This window comes from Chrysemys picta, chromosome 1, assembly GCF_011386835.1.
Source record: "Chrysemys picta bellii isolate R12L10 chromosome 1, ASM1138683v2, whole genome shotgun sequence".
Taxonomy (NCBI): domain Eukaryota; kingdom Metazoa; phylum Chordata; order Testudines; family Emydidae; genus Chrysemys; species Chrysemys picta.
The window spans coordinates 94,742,126-94,761,569 of NC_088791.1; the positions used below are offsets into that span (position 1 = coordinate 94,742,126).

The 19,444-nt window shown below is 53.8% G+C and overlaps 1 protein-coding gene across 2 annotated transcripts; it reads left to right on the forward strand.

Moving 5' to 3' along the window:
* Positions 1-1,741: 1,741 nt before the first annotated feature.
* On the forward strand, positions 1,742-17,797 carry BAIAP2L2 (BAR/IMD domain containing adaptor protein 2 like 2). 2 transcript variants are annotated; one of them, XM_024100036.3, is made up of 14 exons: positions 1,742-2,083; positions 3,898-3,973; positions 4,241-4,327; positions 5,785-5,846; positions 7,400-7,471; positions 7,935-8,051; positions 8,511-8,657; positions 9,586-9,738; positions 10,105-10,246; positions 10,639-10,861; positions 11,681-11,752; positions 12,382-12,562; positions 15,667-15,707; positions 16,979-17,797. In XM_024100036.3, exons 1-14 carry the CDS (start codon positions 2,045-2,047, stop codon positions 17,052-17,054), a joined length of 1,488 nt encoding a protein of 495 aa, XP_023955804.2. In that variant the 5' UTR covers positions 1,742-2,044; the 3' UTR covers positions 17,055-17,797. The 2 variants fall into 2 exon arrangements, with proteins under 2 accessions (XP_023955804.2, XP_065437235.1); XM_065581163.1 differs by lacking the exons at positions 1,742-2,083; positions 3,898-3,973; positions 4,241-4,327; positions 5,785-5,846 and adding an exon at positions 6,697-6,816.
* Positions 17,798-19,444: the final 1,647 nt, after the last annotated feature.

Sequence of the window (19,444 nt, forward strand, 5' to 3'; positions counted from 1 at the left end):
TTTGGGTCTGATTCTAATCCCACTTATACACCCGTGTAATTCCACTGATTGCAGCGAAGTCACTCTTGATTTACACCGATGTGTATATGAGCAGAATCCTGCCCCTCTATCTGTATGAAGGGATCAGTCACAAGTGAAGTGCAGCCTCTTCTTGGGTGGAATGTAATGGCTGTTTAACAATGCACAGCAACATCACACAGCTGTCCGGGTGTTTTGGGCCAGCAGGCTGTAACGACCCAGTTGGAACTGGGTCAGAAGAGAGGATACACCGAAGTGCATTGGAATATAACGATCATGAGGCATCAGGGTATTAATTCTGCTGCATCTCATCCAAAATATTAGCACCTGTAAAGAGAGGGGCTTCTCCACCTCTGAGAGCTGTGCTGGGCCTGGGGTCTGTTTGATATGTTGTGGGCAGAAGTGTGGTGTCCTGGAGTAGGGATGCCAACCAGACCAGGTTGCATGCATGAGGGAGTTAAAAGAAGCCCACTAGTGGGGCTTGGTGGTGCAGGTTGAGCAAATTCTGTTTCCCTAAGAGTTGGGAAGGGATGTGATTGTGACTCTTCCTGGGGCACGCAGGCCTGTTGGCAGCAGCCTCCAATGCAGGGAGTCTTTGCCTGTTCCAGCTGGGTGTTAGTTTCCTAACACAACCAGCCTGTCAGCCACTCAGGCGCTCTCCTCTGGGCTGTTTGGGCCCTGCCTTTGCCCTGCAGGTTGACTATGAAGGCACCCCAGCCTCTAGCCTTCAAAGTGTCCTCCTGTGGTGTCCAGACCCTTATCACTGGATACCCCCAGAAATCTCAGGCTCTCCATTCCCAAGGGAAGAGTGTACCCCAGTTTAGCAGTTTTACCTTAGCTCACTGCTCCCCTATCACACACCACTCGTGTTCAATTATAGTAAAACAAGAGGACATTTATTTAAGAACAAATAGAGATTCAATAGAAACAAGTTTGTGATGGAAACAAATGGCTCCATACAAAACAAAATCATGAAATGTGAAGTAGGGCCTACACTTATTCATAGTTACCTTCCCCGTCTAGTCAAGTAGATTCTCAGCCCAAAGTTCAGGCATTTGCTGCCCCCAAGGAGCTAGGATCCCGTCTTTCACAAAGCACCCCCGCTCATCAAGGTACCTCCTCAGTGAATGGGTGCAGAGTGTCTCTCTCCACCCTGTGATATCCTCAATCAGTCTTTTGTCCTTATTCACAGACAGGGCGATTCCCTCGCTGTCCTGCCATCCTTTCCACTGCCAATGCCAAGTGGTTTCAGTGTTTATACTTTGCTGGTTTTTCATTGACTTTTCTGGGTTGGTGCAAAGGGGGACAACTGAGCAATACAGGGTGACAACTTCCTCCCACTTGAATGGGCCATCACTGAGACACATCATTTCCTGGTGATTCACTTTCACTCCAAGGCCATAAGGGCGTGATTTTCTGTATAGCTACATTCTTCCTTAAACGTCCCTCGTACACACATCTCATAATGATTATGAGTATTGATAAGTTACAAGCTTTCAGTGGAGACCTCACATGCTACCCTTTGTGGATAATAACCATGAAAGTGGTGTATTGGGTGTAGTGAGTTTGTAAGGTCTGAGACAGGAGGTGGTTGTAAAGAACAGTGAACCCTTTCCCCATTGGCACTTGTGTCACAGTGGTGAGGCACAATGAAGATGGCTGGACCACCACATGATGGTATGGGGGGGCGAGCTGTATACTGAAACCTACAATAAATAATTAAAGGAGAAGGTCACATGACCCTCATGGCTGTCACAGGGTTCCTCTCTCCTCGGTGTCTGGTTACATTCAAGGATCAAATTCTAGCATCCTGACTGGTGAATTATTAAACCTCCTGGTGGCGTTCTCATCCCTTCACACTGGACATGTTTCTTCCTGGTGTCCTGCTGTGCCAGGTAGAGAGTGTCTCAACCCATCTAGGTCCTTGCAATTGGATTCTCAGGAGAGTTTTGAGGACAACTCGTCCTCTCCCCACCAACTTCTCGATCTCTGGGAACCCCTCACCTCCCTGCAAAAGGCTGATGAGATGGAGCAGTCCTACAGATCCACAATCTCCATCTACAAGGTGAGCTGTTACCTCCCTGCCGGCTGTGGAGTGAAAGGGCTGTTCCCAATTGGTGAGAGACGCATGGGGTTGGGGGATCCTTCATAAAGGATTTAAAAGCACAAGAGAGACGGAGTGTTCTAGGGGGGGAGATTAAATTAAGATTAATTTGCTTTGAAAATCTGTGGGCCATATCCTCAGCTGGTGTAAAGTGGTGTAGTTCCAAGGCTGTATGAATCCTGGTCTGGTGTGAGAACAGAGTGATGGCCGAAGAGGTGTGTGGTGTAATTCAGCGCAGAACCCAGCAGTGCTGGGGCTAACCTCTGGGCATTCTGGTATATTAAGGCAGAGCACCTTTCCCAGTGAATCGCTGCTATGGGAGAGCGAGAGAGGCTCATCTGGGGGGACTGTCCCAGAAAGGAGGGAGGGAGGGAGCCAAGAGGGTAAAGCAGGAAAGAAACAGGCGGAAACTGAGCAGCATTTTGGCTGATCTTAGGAATCCTTTCCGGACAGTGAGGATCTACTGGACTGTGGAATATTCTCCCAGGGAAATGGTGGAAGCCCCATTGCTTGGAACCTGTAAAGCTAGACTGATCAAAGCCCTGGAGAATACACTGTGGGGAGTCATTCTGCCTTGGCAATGGAGGGGTGAATTACGTGTTACCTAATAGGAAAGGCCTGTCTCTAACACCTATATTCTGGGGGGGGGGCACCTGTATTGAAGGTGTCCAGGGGAGGCATGTGATAGAAATTGGCCAGAGAGCTCCCCTGTGTGTGCTCTGCATGACTGGTGTGAAAATCTGTGTATGTCTGAAGAGACACCAAGGATTAGTGAGTGCTGCTGTGTGTCCAGGCCAATTACGGTGTCTCTCCGTGAATGCACATTGTTACAGGTGTTTTTCTAGTTACAGGTGTACATCTGCCCGTGCTCATACAGCATGAGACCTGCTTATAATTGGCATCTTATAGTGAATTTTGGGGGAAGAAAAAAACCCTTTCAACAGCAGAGAGTTCCAGTGAATGTAGACAAGTGTTAAAACTCTCAGGCGAATCAAACATGCCCAGACACTAGTTTCTCTGACCGCAAGTTCAGGGTAGATTAGTGGCTGTGCAGCTCCTTGTCTGAGTGACCAGACCGATCTGACTGGTCTCCGATGTACAGATCAAATTATACAATGCACCTTTTTGGTAAAGACGCTGCCCGGATCGGAGCTCTTTCTAAAAGAATCCTGCGCACAACCATGGCCAGCTGGGCTGGAGTGTGCAATGAGGGCGCTTCCTTTCTGTGCTGGGCTCGTCTCCTTAATTTTGTGCAGTGCTTAGATCCCACGTCTGAATTTCCAGACTGCTGCCCCTGTATGGTGTGTAATAAGGGGTGCTGTGCACACTGCCCACCTTCAGTTAATACAGTAAATAGACGTACGAGGCTGGGCTAAGACTGCACCATGCCTTGACTCTATCGACCTATGGGGCCCTGATGCTCATGACATGGTTGCCAGGAAGTGATGCCCACCCCTGAGGGTGGAAAGAAACCTACTAGGTTCTGGGTGCGGGTAGTAGCACTTGGGGAAGTTCAGAGGGAAGGGTGATCTCCTGATCACCTCACTCCGATGTTTACTTTCTGCTGGAAAAGAAGATGCAAGAACGGGACCTCCCCAGTGAGAAGGGTACCTGAGCCTGAAACCAGAGACTGGTAGGATGGGTAGGCCGCAGCTCTGTCGGATGAATCACATAAGGGAGGGCACAGGCCTCATCCCAGGCCCCGGGGTATGGAGGAGGATCGCATTAACCTGTTGTGTTCTTTCACCCCTCTCCCCAACTTGGATGGATGATAGAGCATCTTGGAGCAGTTTAACCCTGCCCTGGAGAACCTGGTCTACCTAGGCAATAACTACTTACGTGCTTTCCATGGTGAGTGCTGTCTCGACTCCCGCCTGTGCTTAGTTGGGGGACAGCTTGGATTGTGTCCATGGGCATCACCCTCGATTGGCAGGTGGGGAACGTCAGTCTGTGCTCCTGGGGCTGTTCTGAGCTTGTGGGTAGGCAGGAGAATAGTTGATGAGGACGGGAGGTGGCAAAGAAGGGAAGAGTTGAAGAAAAGGGGCAGAGGGCAAGGATGGAGCACGGTTATTTAGGGAAGCTTTAATCCAGCTGCCCTCTCTCCTTGTGTTTCTGCAGCACTGTCTGAGGCGGCTGAAGTCTATTTCAAGGCAATACAGAAGATTGGGGAGCAAGCCCTGCAGAGCTCCACCTCGCAAATGCTGGGTAAGTTTCTCCCACTGACTGTCTCTGGGAGGTGGATCAATTTGAAATGTTGACCTCCTCTCCAGCCCAGCCCATCCCTTCCCTGCCCCAGGGCTCCCATCGCACCAAGAGGCATGAGGAATGAAGGACCGCACTGGGAAAGGAGCCTGCGTCTCCTGCATGACAACGCCCGTCGCTAATCCCCAGATGCGCTAGGCCTGGTCTGTGCAGCACTTCCAGCCCCCACTGATCCCAAGGCCTGAAAGCCAGGCTTCGTATGTGGCTTTGCAGAGCACTAACCCCCGCAGGGCACTAGGCCCAGCCTCCCCGTGTCCCACCCACTTCAGAGACGGAAGCCCAGGCCTCCTGCTGTACATAATAGAGCAGAGCACGGAGCCCTGGGGATCGCACAGCCGGGGGCTTTGCCACAGAATCCAGCCCTGGCTGCAGAATTTTGATCCAAGCGTCCCAGTTTTCATTTCACACAAACGATGTTCCGGGTCGTCACGGCGGTGAGGGAAACTCTGAATATATGAACCAACCGTAACGGACGCTGTGCTGCCTTCATGAGTCTGCAGCCAGCCTGAAGCGAGAACTCAGAGAGACAGGAGGCAGCCCCCATTCACCTATGTGGGTTAGCTCTGAAACCTAAAAATGGCAATTTAACTATTTCATAGCTGGATCTTTTTCCTAACATGATCAGCAAACGTGCTTATCTCCCAGTCCCCAACTGCCTCCCAGGCCTTCCTCAGATCTCCAGTCGCTTCCTACTCAGCAGCCCGTCACTCTCACTACCCCCATCCATCGCAACTTATTCATACAAAAATCTGTGGCACATCTCAAACAGAAACATGGGGACAATGTAAACGAAATGGAATGTAATATCAAAATAAGCCACATAGTGGCAAGCACCACTAAGTGCGCAGGTGTATTTAATTCTGCATTCATTGCAAACGGGATATTTAATGTAGATAAAGCTGTCACCAAATTTTTGGCCTGCTGCCGCAGTGTCGTGCAGAATCCAGGGTCCTTGGGGCAGACAGTCGATGTGACTTGCTGTGAAGTACGCAACGGCTTGCCCTGGGGCACATATCCCAGCCTTCCAACCCCTTGCTAACTCCACTATGCAAGAGACTGGAAGACCGGGAGCTGGTACCACAGTTTCCCATGGTGCGCTAAGCCACTGGTTATAACGTGCATATTCTGATGGTAATCAGTGAAATTATAGAAAGAGATTGAGCAGCTGTTATAGAATGAAGCGGATTGGCTGAAACCCTCTCCTCACACCTTGGACCCAGCCCCAGCAGACAGCTAATGCATAGCGATAGTAGTTGGACTTTTGCACCAAGATAACGCTGTGCCGGTCATGTAACAGTGGTGATTAGTGCTAATGACCCCTTTGTTTTAACTCTCTGGGAGAGAATGATACACGCAAGGAGGAAGGTCTAACTATGATACTTTGATCTCTTTTCTTGAAGGTCAAATTTTGATGCAGATGTCTGACACTCACAGGCATATGAACTCTGACCTGGAAGTAGTGGTGAGTATCTTGCCGTGGCCCATCTGTACTGGGAGCAGCCCTTAGCTGTATGCTGGCCTAATGGAGCTGTGTTTTATGGAGCTGCAGTGGCTAGATGCCATCTGTTGTTTCCATACCAAGAGTTTGGGGTGGGTTGCTCCCAGTTTGTGGTGAGCAGAACTGGGGGAGGGGTTAGGGTTGCCAACTTTCTACATGCACAAAACTGAACACTCTTGCCCTGCCCCTCCTTTGAGGCCCTGCCCCTTTTCTGAGCGCCTTCCCCCCCTCCCCCCGTCGCTCACTGTCCCCACCCTCACTCGCTCATTTTCACCGGGCTGGGGCAGGGGGTTGGGTGCGGGGTGGGGGTGTGAGGGCTCTGGCTGAGGGTGTGGGGCCGGGTATGAGGGATTTGAGGTGTAGGAGGGGGCTCCAGGCTGGGACCGAGGGGTTTGGAGGGTGTGACGGTGATCAGGGCTGGGGTTGGGGCAGGGGGTTGGGGGGTGAGGGCTCTGGCTGAGGGTGAAGACTCTGGGGTGGGGCTGGAGATGAGGTGTTTGGGGTGCAGGAGGGTTTTCTGGACTGGGATTGAGGGGTTTGGAGGACGGAAGTGAACTCCAGGCTGGGGCACGGGGTTGGGGTGTGGGAGGGGGTGCAGGCTTCGGCTGGGAGTGTGGGCTCTGGGTTGGGGTTGTGGATGAGAGGTTTGGGGGGCAGGAGGAGGATCAGGGCTGGGGCAGGGGGTTGGGACACGGGAGGAGATCAGGTGCAGGGTCTGGGTGGCACTTACCTCAAGCAGCTCCCAGAAGCAGCATCATGTCCCCTCTCCAGCTCCTACGTGGAGGTGCAGCCAGGCAGCTCTGCGTGCTGCCCTGTCCGCAAGTGCCGTTCCCATTGACTGTGGTTCCCAGACAATGGGAGCTGCAGAGCCGGCGCACAGGAGCTGGATGGGAGAAATGCCGCTGCTTCCGGGAGCCGCGTGGAGCCACAGCAGGTAGGGAGCCTGCCTTAGCCCCCCTGCGCTGCCGACCAGACTTTTAACAGCCCGGTCAGCGGTGCTGACCAGAGCTGCCAGGGTCCCTTTTCAACCGGGCGTGCCGGTCGTAAACCGGACACCTGGCAACCCTAGGAGGGGGATGTAATCTAAGCAGCATCCAGTTCTGACGTGCCAATATTTACATCTCTCCCCCTCCCCCGCCCCCGGTTGTGCTGTTGGGGGTGGGGGTAGAGAAGGGGAGGACTAGTGAAAAATGAGGATGTTAACCCTTGCCCGGCTGTGCGGTTGTTATTGATATGACAGCAGTGTCTAGAGGTCCCAACCGACATGGAGAGACAGCCTTCGCCCCAGAGAGCTTTCCGTCTGATTAGACAAGACAAAGGGTGGGAGGAAAAGCAGTATCGGCTCTGTCTGCAGATGCCTGGCCAAGCGTGTCCATCAGGAGTCAGGACTGGGGTGGGGGTTCTCCTGGGCACTCCCTAATTTCCCGTTTCGGGTCCCCTCGCCTCCCAGCTGTCAGCAGTGCCCAGTAATACCAGCTGCTAGGGGCGGTTTCTAACGACTTCTCTGCCTCGTCTAGGCTCAGACGTTCCACGGAGACCTGCTGCAGCACATGGAGAAAAACACCAAGCTGGACATGCAGTTCATCAATGTGAGCCCCAGCCCTTCCCTGTCCCTCCTGAGCTCTTTGCAGGCTTCCCTCTCCCCAACCCCTAAGCAGGGTGCTGGACTTCTCTCCCCACACCTTCGCTGCGCCCCTCCCTCCTTTGAGTCCCTTAGCGCAGCTCAGGCTTTCACCCTCTTGCTGGTTATATCATTGTTTCATCCCTGAGGCATTTCCAAGGATATTCCAGGCTTTCCCTGGAGCAGGGGTTGGGAAGGGTCTCTCAGCAACTGGAGAAAAAGAGACTTTCCTTCTGCCTAGCTGCCATGTCCTCATGGGCTGACTTGGCCAGCTCTCCTTTGTGGTAGCTAGGATTCATTGGGCTCCTAAGTCCCATTTTCAAAAGGGATTTAGGCCCATTGACTTTCAATGAGATTTAGGCTCCTAAGTCCCCTCTGTGCTTTAGAAAACGTTCCTTATAGTCTCTGGTCTCCTTCTGTGCTCCCGGCAGGACAGCCATCAGCGGTATGAACTGGAGTACCGGCACAGGGCTGCCAACCTGGAGAAGTGCATGTCGGAGCTGTGGAGGATGGAGAGGACTCGAGACAAAAATGTCTGGGAAATGAAGGTGGGAAATGAAGTGGAGGCAAGGATGGCCCTGAGACGCGGGAGAGTCTGGAATGAGGAGAGTGGTCATTGCAAGCTGATGCTGATGATGCCTCCAGAGCCCAAGATAGTTTATAGCTTGTCTCTCCCTTAGTAAGAACACAAGGGGGTGTTCCCTGGATTGCAAAAGGCAGCAAGTTGACACACAGATAGGAGACATACTTTTCCACACAGGGTACTGTTAATCTATGGAACTCCCTCCTGCAGGATGTTTCTGAGGCAAACTGTGTGGAAAGACTAAAATAAGATTAGGGGCCAGATCCCTATAAATGTTGTGTGCTGCTTCAGCATAGCAAAGGGGTTATAAAGGCTGATGACCCAGCCAGCTGAGGGAAACCCTGGGTTTATTCCCCCAAATACTGCTCTGTGCAGACCCAGGGTGCTGCATTGACATCAATCCCTTCTCCTCTTGTCCACCCAGGAGAAAGTGAGGCGCTTGCAATCGGAAATGCAGGCATTTGTGTCTGAGAGCCAGAGGGCTGCAGAGCTGGAGGAGAAGCGTCGCTACCGCTTCCTGGCTGAAAAGCACCAGCTGCTCTCCAGCACCTTCCTCCAGGTCTACAGCAGGGTAAGGAGGGGGTATGACCTGAGGTTGGGGGGAGGAACATAGCCATAGCTACTTAGTCCTGCCCTGAGTGCAAGGGACTGGACTGGAAGACCTCTTGAGGTCCCTTCCAGTCCTACGTTTCAATGATTCTATGTGGGGATGTGTACCTTACAATCCTTGACTCAGAAAAATTTCTTACCTAAAGCAGCTTTTCCGCATCACCTACCCACATGGTGGGGGATCCACCGTTCGAAGATACAGAGAGCACTGCATCTTTGTCCACTAAGTGATGGTTCATAAGGAGCCCTTTTGCTTCTCTTTATACCCCTCAACGTTCATTTTCTTTTTCTTAAGAGTTAGGACTACCCGCTGGGGTTCAGACTGTGGTATCCTGCAGCATGCCGATGACAAGCTATTTCCTCATCCTCCTGATAACTGGTGTTTACCTCAGAGACAAATTGTCTCTGGCATCATCATGCTCAATTGACATCATAGACCCAGGCAAGCAGGCAAATCAACATTCCTTTGTCTAGGACAAACATGTTTATGAGGTCTGCCCCCAAAACATATTTCTGGCACACGTACATAGCTCTTTACATACCGCCCATCACTCGATGATATTCGTGACCGGTGTGTCACCAGCTTTCAGCTGATACTTCACACAACACTCGTCACAGATAAATACTGTGATGGCAATGAGTTAGGGGTAGTGAGTGTGTCAGGCCTGATGGGAGTTACAGAACAGTTGGCCCTCTGCCAATCAGCATTGAGGGGCTCGTAGAGTGGCCAGGGTGTCTCACCTGCCTCATCCTGCTGGTGGCAATGAGGACAGTGCACTTGGGTACAGGTTGTAGCTTGTTTTGGATCCCCACTCTTTAATTCCCCCTTTCCCCCGCACAGCTGGTCTGCTCCCATTTTCCTCCGATCTCTCCCCTCTCTCTCTCCCCAGGCCTGGGGCATCATCCAGAGCAAGGTGCCAAAGTGGAAGGAGCAATTGGAGGCCAGCCGCAATCCAAGCAGCAGACACTCCCCGAGCCTGCTCAGTGCCTCCCATGGCCAAGGGTATCCGTCAGGCCGCCTGACCCCCAGCCACCTCGACATGGTGAGAAAAATGCCAACAAATGATCTCTCCAGTAACAGGGGGGTGCCTGGGATGGCCTCTCCCAGGGCAGAGATCCCAGAACAGAGGGTCAGCCCAGCTTTTTCCCAGGGTCTGTTATTTTTTTGGGGTGGGAGGCAATCCCATGTGTATCCCATTACTCTGTACCTCCAGGGCCTCACCTGATTGTCCTCCCTTGGTGGCATTAGCTATCCAAGACGAGGTGTGGGGGGCGGGCGGGGAGAGGTTGTGTGTGTGTGTGTAGGAGTGTTGGGGGTGGGGAGGGATACATTCCTTTAGGGACCAGGCTTCTGTCGAAGAGGAATCTCCTCTGTGGTGCTCACGCTCACCTTCATTTCCTTCCAACAGCCTCAGAGGCCTCTGGGAGATTTTGGCTCAGCCATGACTGGACGTAATTCAAGCCCCTTCCTCCAGGAGCCTGCAGAACTTCTTAGACCCTCTCCTCAGCCAGAACCAACCAGGAGAGGCCTGCAGAAGACTTCATCTGCTGGTAAGACTGGGTAGATGGGGGCAGTGGTGTGGGGCTAGTTGTACCTTATGTGAGCAGGTACAGGCTGGATTTGGGAGGGACAAAGCTGCCCATAATGCATTTGTTCCAGGGTGCACTTGAGCACCTGTTCTATGTAAGGGCGAGAGGGCAGGGTACATGGAGGGTGGGGGTGAAGCCCACGAGTGAATGAACAGGGACCCAAACAGGCAGGGTCAGGGCTCCATTAGGGAAGCTGTGTGAGTGGGATAGGGAAGCCCAGGTCTGAATGGACAATGGAGGCGTCTCACTCCATCAGCGGTGGGTCCCTCTCAGCCAGGCTGGGGTCTTGCAGGGGGAGTCTAAGGTTGAAAGAAGCCCTCTGAAACCCCTCACGCCTTGGCTGCTCCTGGCAGGCTCGCTCTCCGCCGGCCAGCGCTCGCGCTCCAGCTCCTTCGGGGAGCGGGCAGGAGGAGACGCAGGAGGAGACGGCAGCGTGTTGAGAGTCCAGGCAATCGTGCCCCACTCTGCTGGCGCCAACCGCACCTTGCTAGGGTTCAACTTCGGGGACGTCATCACGGTGCTGATCCCAGAGGCGCAGAACGGCTGGCTGTACGGCAAGCTAGAGGGATCATCCACGTAAGTGCGCTCAGCCTGTCTCCGTGGTGCTGGGCTGGAGGGGGGATGTTGGCGAAGGCAGAAGCCAGCTGTGAAGAGCTGGGCTCCAAGGGTTAATGCCCTGCCCTCAAGCCTTCCTGCTTAAAAAAGCAATGCCAGTCTCAGTCTAGCCGAGGGCTTTCTCACTTACACGGGCAGCAGCTACTGCTATGGCACAGTGCTTGACAGTTACCGAAAGGCACAACTGGTGCCATCCCTGGCCTGGTATCCGATATGGGGCATAGGTTACTGGCAACGTGGGGCAGGGTGTGGGTTGGAATTTGTGGGGTGCCTGCTTGCCATATAGTTCTTACCCAGATGCTGCCTTTCTATTTGAGGTTCATTAGTCCCAGCTGTGTCTACCTTTGGAGCAGGGGAGTTTCCAGGAGAGAGTCCCAGGGGATTCTCCAAAACTGTCCTCGCTTTCTGGGGTCAGCCTTGTCTCTGTCCAAAAAAGTGTCCAATATGAGCCCACTACCAGCGGTGCCGGGGGAGCTCTCCCAGGAAAACCCAGGTGCTGGTGGCTTAGTAAATGGTGCTCTTTCCTCTAAGTTGTCCCTGAACAAAGGCCCTGACCTGGTGCTAGGGGAGGTCCACGTGCTGCTGGAAGTGCTGTTCTTTCAGCTCAGATACAAGGCAAAGGGCTCGGTGACTGGTGGCCATTTTAAGATCCCATCACGGCCCTCCATGCAATGAGCGTGTTCGCCCCAGTGCCCTGGCCAGACTCCACCACGGGTAACGGAAAGCTAAGAAACGTGTTGCTGCAAAGGCTCATTGTCCCCTCTGTCTCCGGGTCCTTAGGAGCGGCTGGTTCCCAGAAGCTTTCATAAAGCCCCTGAGGGGAGTAAGAGACCCGGAGGAACCACCCACCAGGTAATGGGAGCTGCTGAAGTGCATGTTCGTACGTCATTCACGCAAGCGTGTGCCTGGGTGACGCAATGTCCTGCGTGGAGCTGCCCATCGAGGCTACGGCTCTTGGGCATGCTCAAGAACTTGTCTGAGGGCCATTGGCACTCTTGGACGTGGCTTTTCTCAATGAAACTGTGACACGTTGCTCCCATTGTGGCACAATATTTCCAGGGGCCTTTAAATCTCTAGTTAGGTAAATCCTAGGGGTACATATTCCCTGTGTCAGTGGTTCTCAAACTTTCGTACTGGTGACCCCTTTCACACAGCAAGCCTCTGAGTGCCACCCCCCTTATCAATTAAACACACAATGTTATATATTTAACACCATTATAAATGCTGGAGGAAAAGCGGGGTTTGGGGCGGAGGCTGACAGCTCGTGACCCCCCCCCCCCCATGTAATAACCTCGCGACCTCCTGAGGGGTCCCGACCCCCAGTTTGAGAACCCCTGCCCTATGGCAACCTCTTGGAAGGGATTCCCAGGGGACACGATCCCAGACCACATGTGCTGTATGGAGAGATTCCAGAGCACTCTTCCCCAGAGCTGGATTCTGGCCTTTTCTTCTTGGAATCTCTCCTTTCCCCTCTTGCTCAGGTCCTTCCCGCTGCGGAGCAGTCACAGCATGGATGGCCTGGATTGCCCCAGTGTCCCGTCAGCAGGAAATTACCGACACAATGCTGCCCTGCCTCAGGCACCAAGCCCTTCTCCAGCCTCACTTGGTGCTGGCAGCCGCCGGAGCAGCTTGGCTAGCGCTGCCGCTTCTTCAGATTCCAAGGTGAGTGGGCACAGTGCTATTCTAACCTGAGCTAAGGCAGTGAGAGGGGATCTGTGGGCTAGGGTGTGTCCCTCAACCAACACTGACCTTCGCTTTCATGTCCTTTCTAATTGAGGATAGTTAACAGGTTACCAAGGGAGGTTGTGGAATCTCCGTCACTGGAGGTTTTTAAGAACAGGCTGGACAAACACCTGTCAGGGATGGTCTAGATTTAGTCGGTGTCTCAGCGCAGGGAGCTGGACTTGGTTACCTCTCAAGGTCCCTTCCAGCCCTACATTTCTGTGATGCCATGATACATACCCGCTCCAACCAGGCTTAGTAGGAAGGGAAGGGTCATCCTGACCTCAATGCATCACAGCTTTCATCCATCTCGCCCATGCTTCTGGGCCTCTTTAGTGCTGCTCCTGGCCATCCATGAATCCACCCTAGCTGATCTCAGCTACTCTGCTGGGCACGGGCTACTTTACAGCTGCTCCCCTCCATCCCTTTGAACCTCCCTGCAGGATGAAGTCCTCTTCAGCACAGCTCCTGTCCATCCATCCCTAGCAAACTCCGTGCCCTATCCCATGGGAGAGCCCTGGCCCCTGTGCTCCTCTCACTTCTTCCCTTTATTACCCAGCAGGGGCCCTTCAGTTTACTCCTCTTCTCCATGACATCCCAGCCTGATTTCTGGTGGCTCCGGGGCAGCAGCTCTTTCTGCTAAAAGTAGGACCATGAGTGATGGAGCTAGGCTGGGGACCAGCTGACAGAGATGCCATCCTTCTTTCCTTGAAAGGGCTAGGGATAGCTCTTTTGGGTGCCTCTTCTAAAGGCAGCTGAGGATGGGGAAGGGTGAATAAAAGCCTGGGAGCAGAGGGCCTGCATTCAGGTCTCAGCAAGGTGGGGAATAGAATACAGAGGCTTTAACTGGAGCTCTTAGGTTCCAATTTGGACCCAGAATGGGGTAAGAAGGCAGGGTGAAGGGCAGAAGTGTGTTTGGATGCCACAGGGGATTGGGGGATGGGATACGGAGTCTGTCCTCTCTAGGTGATTGGTTCCAGTCCCAGGCTGGAGGGATCTGGATGGTTCAAGGGATTGAGAAATGGAATATGTAGCTTTTCACCTCTGGGTCTGTGGTTCTGGTGAAGCCCCAGTCTGCCTGGCTCAGGGGACTGGGATGGGGACATGTAACCTACCCCCTAAAAGTCACTGGTTCCAATCCAGCCCCAGCCTGGGAAACTGGACACCTCAGGGGATCGAGGAGTGGGAGCTTTTCTCCTCTGGCTCTGACCCAGCCGTAGGTCAGCAGTCAATGAAAGTCATTCCCAGCTGACGGCTGTGGAGCGAGCTGTGTGAAATGAGTTGGGGTCTTAATCTAGTACCTAGTGGGGCAGATATTTGCATCACAAGCCCCAACATCACCAGTTATCACTCCCTTCGGAGGCTCGGCAGATACCAGGATGAAATGGGCTGTAGCAACTGAACTCTTCTTTCCTCCCAGGGTTGGTCCCTCCAGGGCAGCCCAGAGGCGCAATTTGGGGCTGTGTATGTTGGGATCTTGTGTAAAGCTGTATCTGTATGTTATATGAGTAGGGGCCTACCAAATTCATGGTCCATTTTGGTCAATTTCACAGTCATAGGATTTTAAAAATCGTAAATTTCATGATTTCAGCTATTTACATCTGAAATGTCAGGTGTTGTAATTGTAGGGGTCCTGATCCAAAAAGGAGTTGTGGGGGGTCACAAGGTTATTGGGTGGGGGTGGTACTGCTACTCCAACCAGGGCTGGCGCTTCCACTAGGCGACCCTAGGTGGTAGCCTAGGGCGGCAGGATTTGGGGGGCGGCATTTTGCCGTCCTCGGCGGCAATTCAGCAGTGCGGGGTCCTTCCATTCTGCGTCTTCGGGGCACTTCGGCAGCGGGTCCTTCACTCGCTCCAGAGCCCGCCGCCGAAGCGCCCCGAAGACACGGAACAGAAGGACCCCCGCCGCCGAATGCTCTGAGATGGAGCGCTGCCGCCTAGGGCGGCAAAAACCCTGGCGCCGCTCCTGACTCCTACTTCTCTGCTGCTGCTGGCAGTGGCGCTGCCTTCAGAGCTGGGCAGCTGGAGAGCGGAGGCTGCTGACCAGGAGCCCAGCTCTGAAGGCAGAGCCGCCACCAGCAGCAGCGCAGAAGTAAGAATGGCCTGGTATGGTATTGCCACCCTTACTTCTGTGCTGCTGCCTTCAGAGCTGGGCCCTCAGTCAGCAGCCGCCATTCTCTGGCGCCCAGCTCTGAAGGCAGCAGCGCAGAGGGAAGGGTGGCATGCTATGGTGTTGCCACTCTTACTTCTGTGCTGCTGTTGGCAGGGCGCTGCCTTCAGAGCTGGGCTTCCAGCCAACAGCCACTGCTCTCCGGCCGCCCAACTCCAAAGGCAGCACAGAAGTAAGAGTGGCAATGTCAGGACCCCCAATTTGAGAAACTCTGGTCTCCCCTGTGACATCTGTCTAGTACAGGGTAAAAGCACATAAAAGACCAGATTTCACAGAGGGGAGACCATATTTCACAGTCCGTGACACGTTTTTCACGGCTGTGAATTTAGTTAGGGCCCTATATATGAGGCTGTAGGAAGCATGCAGGGGTCGGGAGGTGGTATCCCAGGCCCTCCTGTGATCAGAGGGGGCATCTCTGGCCATGCTGGCCTGTGAATTCTAGTGCCAGTTTTGTTTGTTTGCTCTTTGCTGTGCTCTGCAGATCCTAAACTCCCATGATCAGAAATGCACCCTCCTCCCTGAGAAAGAGAGGGGGGCCTGGGAGCCTGGGGCGGGGGGAGGGACAAAATTCCTTCTTCCCCCTGCACAGAAAGGGGGATATTTGTTCTCTGCAATTCTGCTTTGGTGGGATTTTTCAAAAGCACCTAAGGTATTTAGGAGCCCAAGTCCAATTAATGGGCATTGGAGAATGGGATATGGAGTCTATCATCCCGTTAGTGGGACTTGGGATCTTTAATTGTTTAGGTGCTTTTGAAAGTCCCACTGCGTGTGTGTTTGTGTGTGTGTCTTTCCCTCCTCCTCTCTTTGTGCCTCTCTCTAACCTGCACAAGGTGCTTACTCTCAGCTTTTGACCCTTTGTCTCGTTCCGTTGCAGAAGTCAGCTGTGCAGGAGCAGCCCCCAGAGCTCTTCCCCCGGTAAGTGAAGTCTGGGATCACTGGTGGTTTTATCTTATTGTTTGGAAAGTCCTGGAGAACTGGGGAGGTGCCTGGAGAAAAGCAAGTGTGGTACCAGTCTTCCAAAAAAGGAAGGAAGGGTGAGCGTGACAATTACTGCCCTGTCGACTGACTCCTATCGCTGTTAAAATAATAGAACAGTGAATGAGAGGAGGGTAAAAACAGTCTCTAGCAAGGCCCCCAGGCCTCTCTCTGGCCTCTCCTAGAGGAACCAGAGTAAGAGCTCCCAGGTTGAGGAGATGATGAATCGGGTCCCTCAGAATTGCCCATTTGGAAGGGTCCAAAGGGAGGGTGTAACTAAGAGCAAATTAGGACAGGAAAGTCAGGCCAGTGAGAGCTGCTGGACTGTCAGTTAGTTTCCCAAGGGAAGCGGTATGGAAGCCCCATCAGGAGGGGGACACAAACTATTCTGGACAGGTACTAGCAAATGTACCATAATGAGCAAGCTGCAGCTGCACCAGCCCCAGGGAGATCTGACAGGCTTTCGCCATCTCCTCTCCATCCTCTGAACCTTTCAGAGAAAACAAAGTGGGGCGAGCTCTCTAGTGGGGGATGGGATGGGCAACTGGCAGGGCAGGAGGCGAGTCTCGGAAAGGCTGCCCAATGGTCAAGGTGGATTGAAACAGTAGGGGGGGCTCTTGCTGCCCCAGCCAAAGAGCAGGGGGAGAGGAGGAGCCGCATGCCCAAGCCACCTCCCTGTTCTCTTTTATTTGAACCCTTGCCACCGCCCCCATCCTCCCACAACAACTCCTCCTTCACTGGCTAACTGCTCATCTTGTGAACGGTGCCAAGGGTAGGGGGGAATGGTCATGCCAGAGTGGAGGAGGGGTTCCTGTCCAGGGAGAGGCTGGAGAGTGGCTCTACCAGGAGGGAGTGAAGAGGAGGGTCCCTCCCAGGGAGAGGGAGGGAATGGCCCTGTCAGGAGGAGGTGGGGGGAGGCAGTCCCATGCAGGGAGGGAAGGGGAGTGGCCCTGTCAGGGGGCATGAGGAGGAGGGTTACCAGGAGAGAGTACGCAGATGTATTATAATTAACTGCATTGATAACTTGCACCTGGTGGCCCCCATCCGAATGAGACCGTTTCCCACTCTCAGCAGGGAAGCTTTCTACTGTCCCTGCAGCACGTCCCCACAACATTCTCTGTGACGGGGCCTCTGCCAGGGCCCTATGGCCGGGCGGTGCTGAAACAGCCTTTCCTGAGCCTTTAGTTCTCCTCTTGCCTTTCTCCTTCCAGCGGCACCAACCCGTTTGCCACGGTAAAGCTGCGCCCCACCGTCACCAACGACCGGTCGGCACCCATCATCCGGTGAAAGGGGGCCGTGGAGAGCAGCGGATTCTGGGGGGTTGACAGCAGCACAGGTGGTAGAAACGCATAGTCCTTTCCCATTCCTGGGCCACTGTGATCTCGGGTTGGCGCTAACCTAGTGCACTTTCTCAGGGCGCGCCTCAGTCTTACTCCCTGTGTCTGGCGCACTCCAGCAGTAAATAGATTCCCTGGTTTTCTTTGGCGTTCTCTTTGGATTGACGTGTGTGATGCTGGTCACGCTGAGTGGAAGGTGTCCCCAGGATACTGGTGCTGGTAGCATGGGCAGGGAGTTGCTTATACCTAAGCACTGGGAGCTGGAGGAGGGCCCATCTCTCATTGGTCTGTGCACCTGCACTGCATGGGGAGATATTGACAGGGGAAAAGGAGAACCCTACCCAGCCCCTACTCTCTGTTGTAAAGCCAGTGATGGTTATTTGGCCACTGAGCAGATTCCTGACCTACGTTTGGGGTTAGGTCCCTGCATGATGGATCAGACAGTAACTGCAAGGCAGGGGTCTTCTCCTCTCAGCTCCTCGCCCCAGGGCCTTGGGCAACTGGCCACTGAGTTTCAAAGAGCTTTGAGGGGAGGATGCCTGCCCGTTCGCAGTGCCTTCTCCTCCACCCTTTTGTTTGGTAGCCCCAGGGTTGGATTAAGATGGGAGGGGAAACCCAGCTGCGCAGCCTTGTGTTTGATTCTGTACATAATAACAATAATATATTTTTAAAATAAAATGGAAACACAACTTCCCCGTGTGTCCTGGTTCCTCTGACCGTCCTTCCTGTCTGCCTCCCCGAGGGGATGCCAGGGGCAGGTGTGCACCAGGGAAACTAAGACCTGGGAAAGCTTAACCTTGGGTAGGTCTACACAGTAAGTGGCAGCCTGCGGCAGGCTCAGAACCTGGGCTTGTGGGGCTCGCGCTACGGCTCTAGAAATAGCTGCGTAGACCTTCAGGCTTGGCGTGGAAGCCTAGGAAGCTGGGTCGGCATCAGAGCCTGAGGCGCAGTAGCCACCTGGCTGTGTAGACATACTCTGCCTTGCTAATACGTGTGGCTCTAGTGCCTAAACCACCTAGACAAATCTCTGAGTCTGCTGCCTCCACCCGCCTAAGGGACCGGGAGTTTGCTCCTCAGCCTTGCTATGGCCCCTCGGTGCTGGGTAAAACGGTGGAAAAGGTCTCCAAAGCTCTTGCTACCTGGAGCCACTTGCCTGCTTCGCTTGGCCTCACCAACTCTCCATCACATTTAAAATCTCTCTTCTCCTGTGCTGCAGCCTCACTCAAGTCTCCTTTCCTTCGTTTGAATCCAGCTTCACAGCAGCACCGAACGCTGTGGCGTGTTTTGAGCCGGAGTTCTTGTGAAAGCCACTGCCCAGAGGAAAGCTGTAGGGGGGGTGGGGGGGGGACTGGCCTGCAGCTGTGTTAGAGCTGTGTTTTTAACTTGTACATCCTCCTTGCCCACTCACCTTGGACATTCTGCTCCTTTCTTGCGGGCAGGCCCTTAAGAGCAGAGTAAGTGGTGGGTGAGCGCCTAACCTCACACTGAGCACCTGTAATTTCCTGCCCCTAGGGGGCAGCAAAGTTCTGTGTTCCCTTCCCCTAGCTGAGCGCAGGGCGCCGTCCTGCTGAGAGAAGGCCTGGGGGTCTCTGGGAAGCAGGGTGGTGGGGGTTCCTAGAGAAGCCAGTCAGAGTACTGAGGAGGGTGGAGTGAGTGGTGCCCACCCAGAGAATGGCAGGGAGGGGGAGGAGGGGTGAGCTCTACCTGTACAGACCATCAGCACCGGGGGATATCTAGATCTGAAGGAACGGGGGGTCCCACTAACCCTCTCCCCATCCACCTCTCTGCACTGGAATGTGGCACCCCCATCACTTCCCCCGTTACCCCTGCACAGAGTTTGGTTCCCCTGGGAGAATCGGTGGCGCCAGCCCCTTGCTCAGGTGTTGAGTTTGAGAGTCACCTTTTAAACCTGCTTTAATGAAAATACGCCTGGCCTCCCCGTCTCTGGCTGGGTCACTGTGGTGTGTAGGGGGGAGGGAGAGGGTTCCTTCCCCGCACTTGGTGCTTCACGAGGCCTGCACACAAACACAGCATTGTTGTTTTGAGCTCTCCCGGGGCGGGAGAGAGACCTGCTGCGGCTGCTTTAGTCAATTAGCCTTATTAATAGACATTAAACCTCCCCCCCCTCGCAGCTCCCGAAAGCCCCTCCCTGCTCTGTTACCCCTGCCCCCCTGCAGGAATTTAGAGACGGAGGAGGGGGAAGGAAGCTAAGAAGCTTAGTGGATTAAACCGCAGGCCTTTCGCTTCTGGGGACCAGGGTGTGCATGTCTTCAATCCTTTGGCCACACCTGGAATGAGTCTTGCCGGTCTCAGCGGTGATTTCAGGTGGAAAGCAGACTT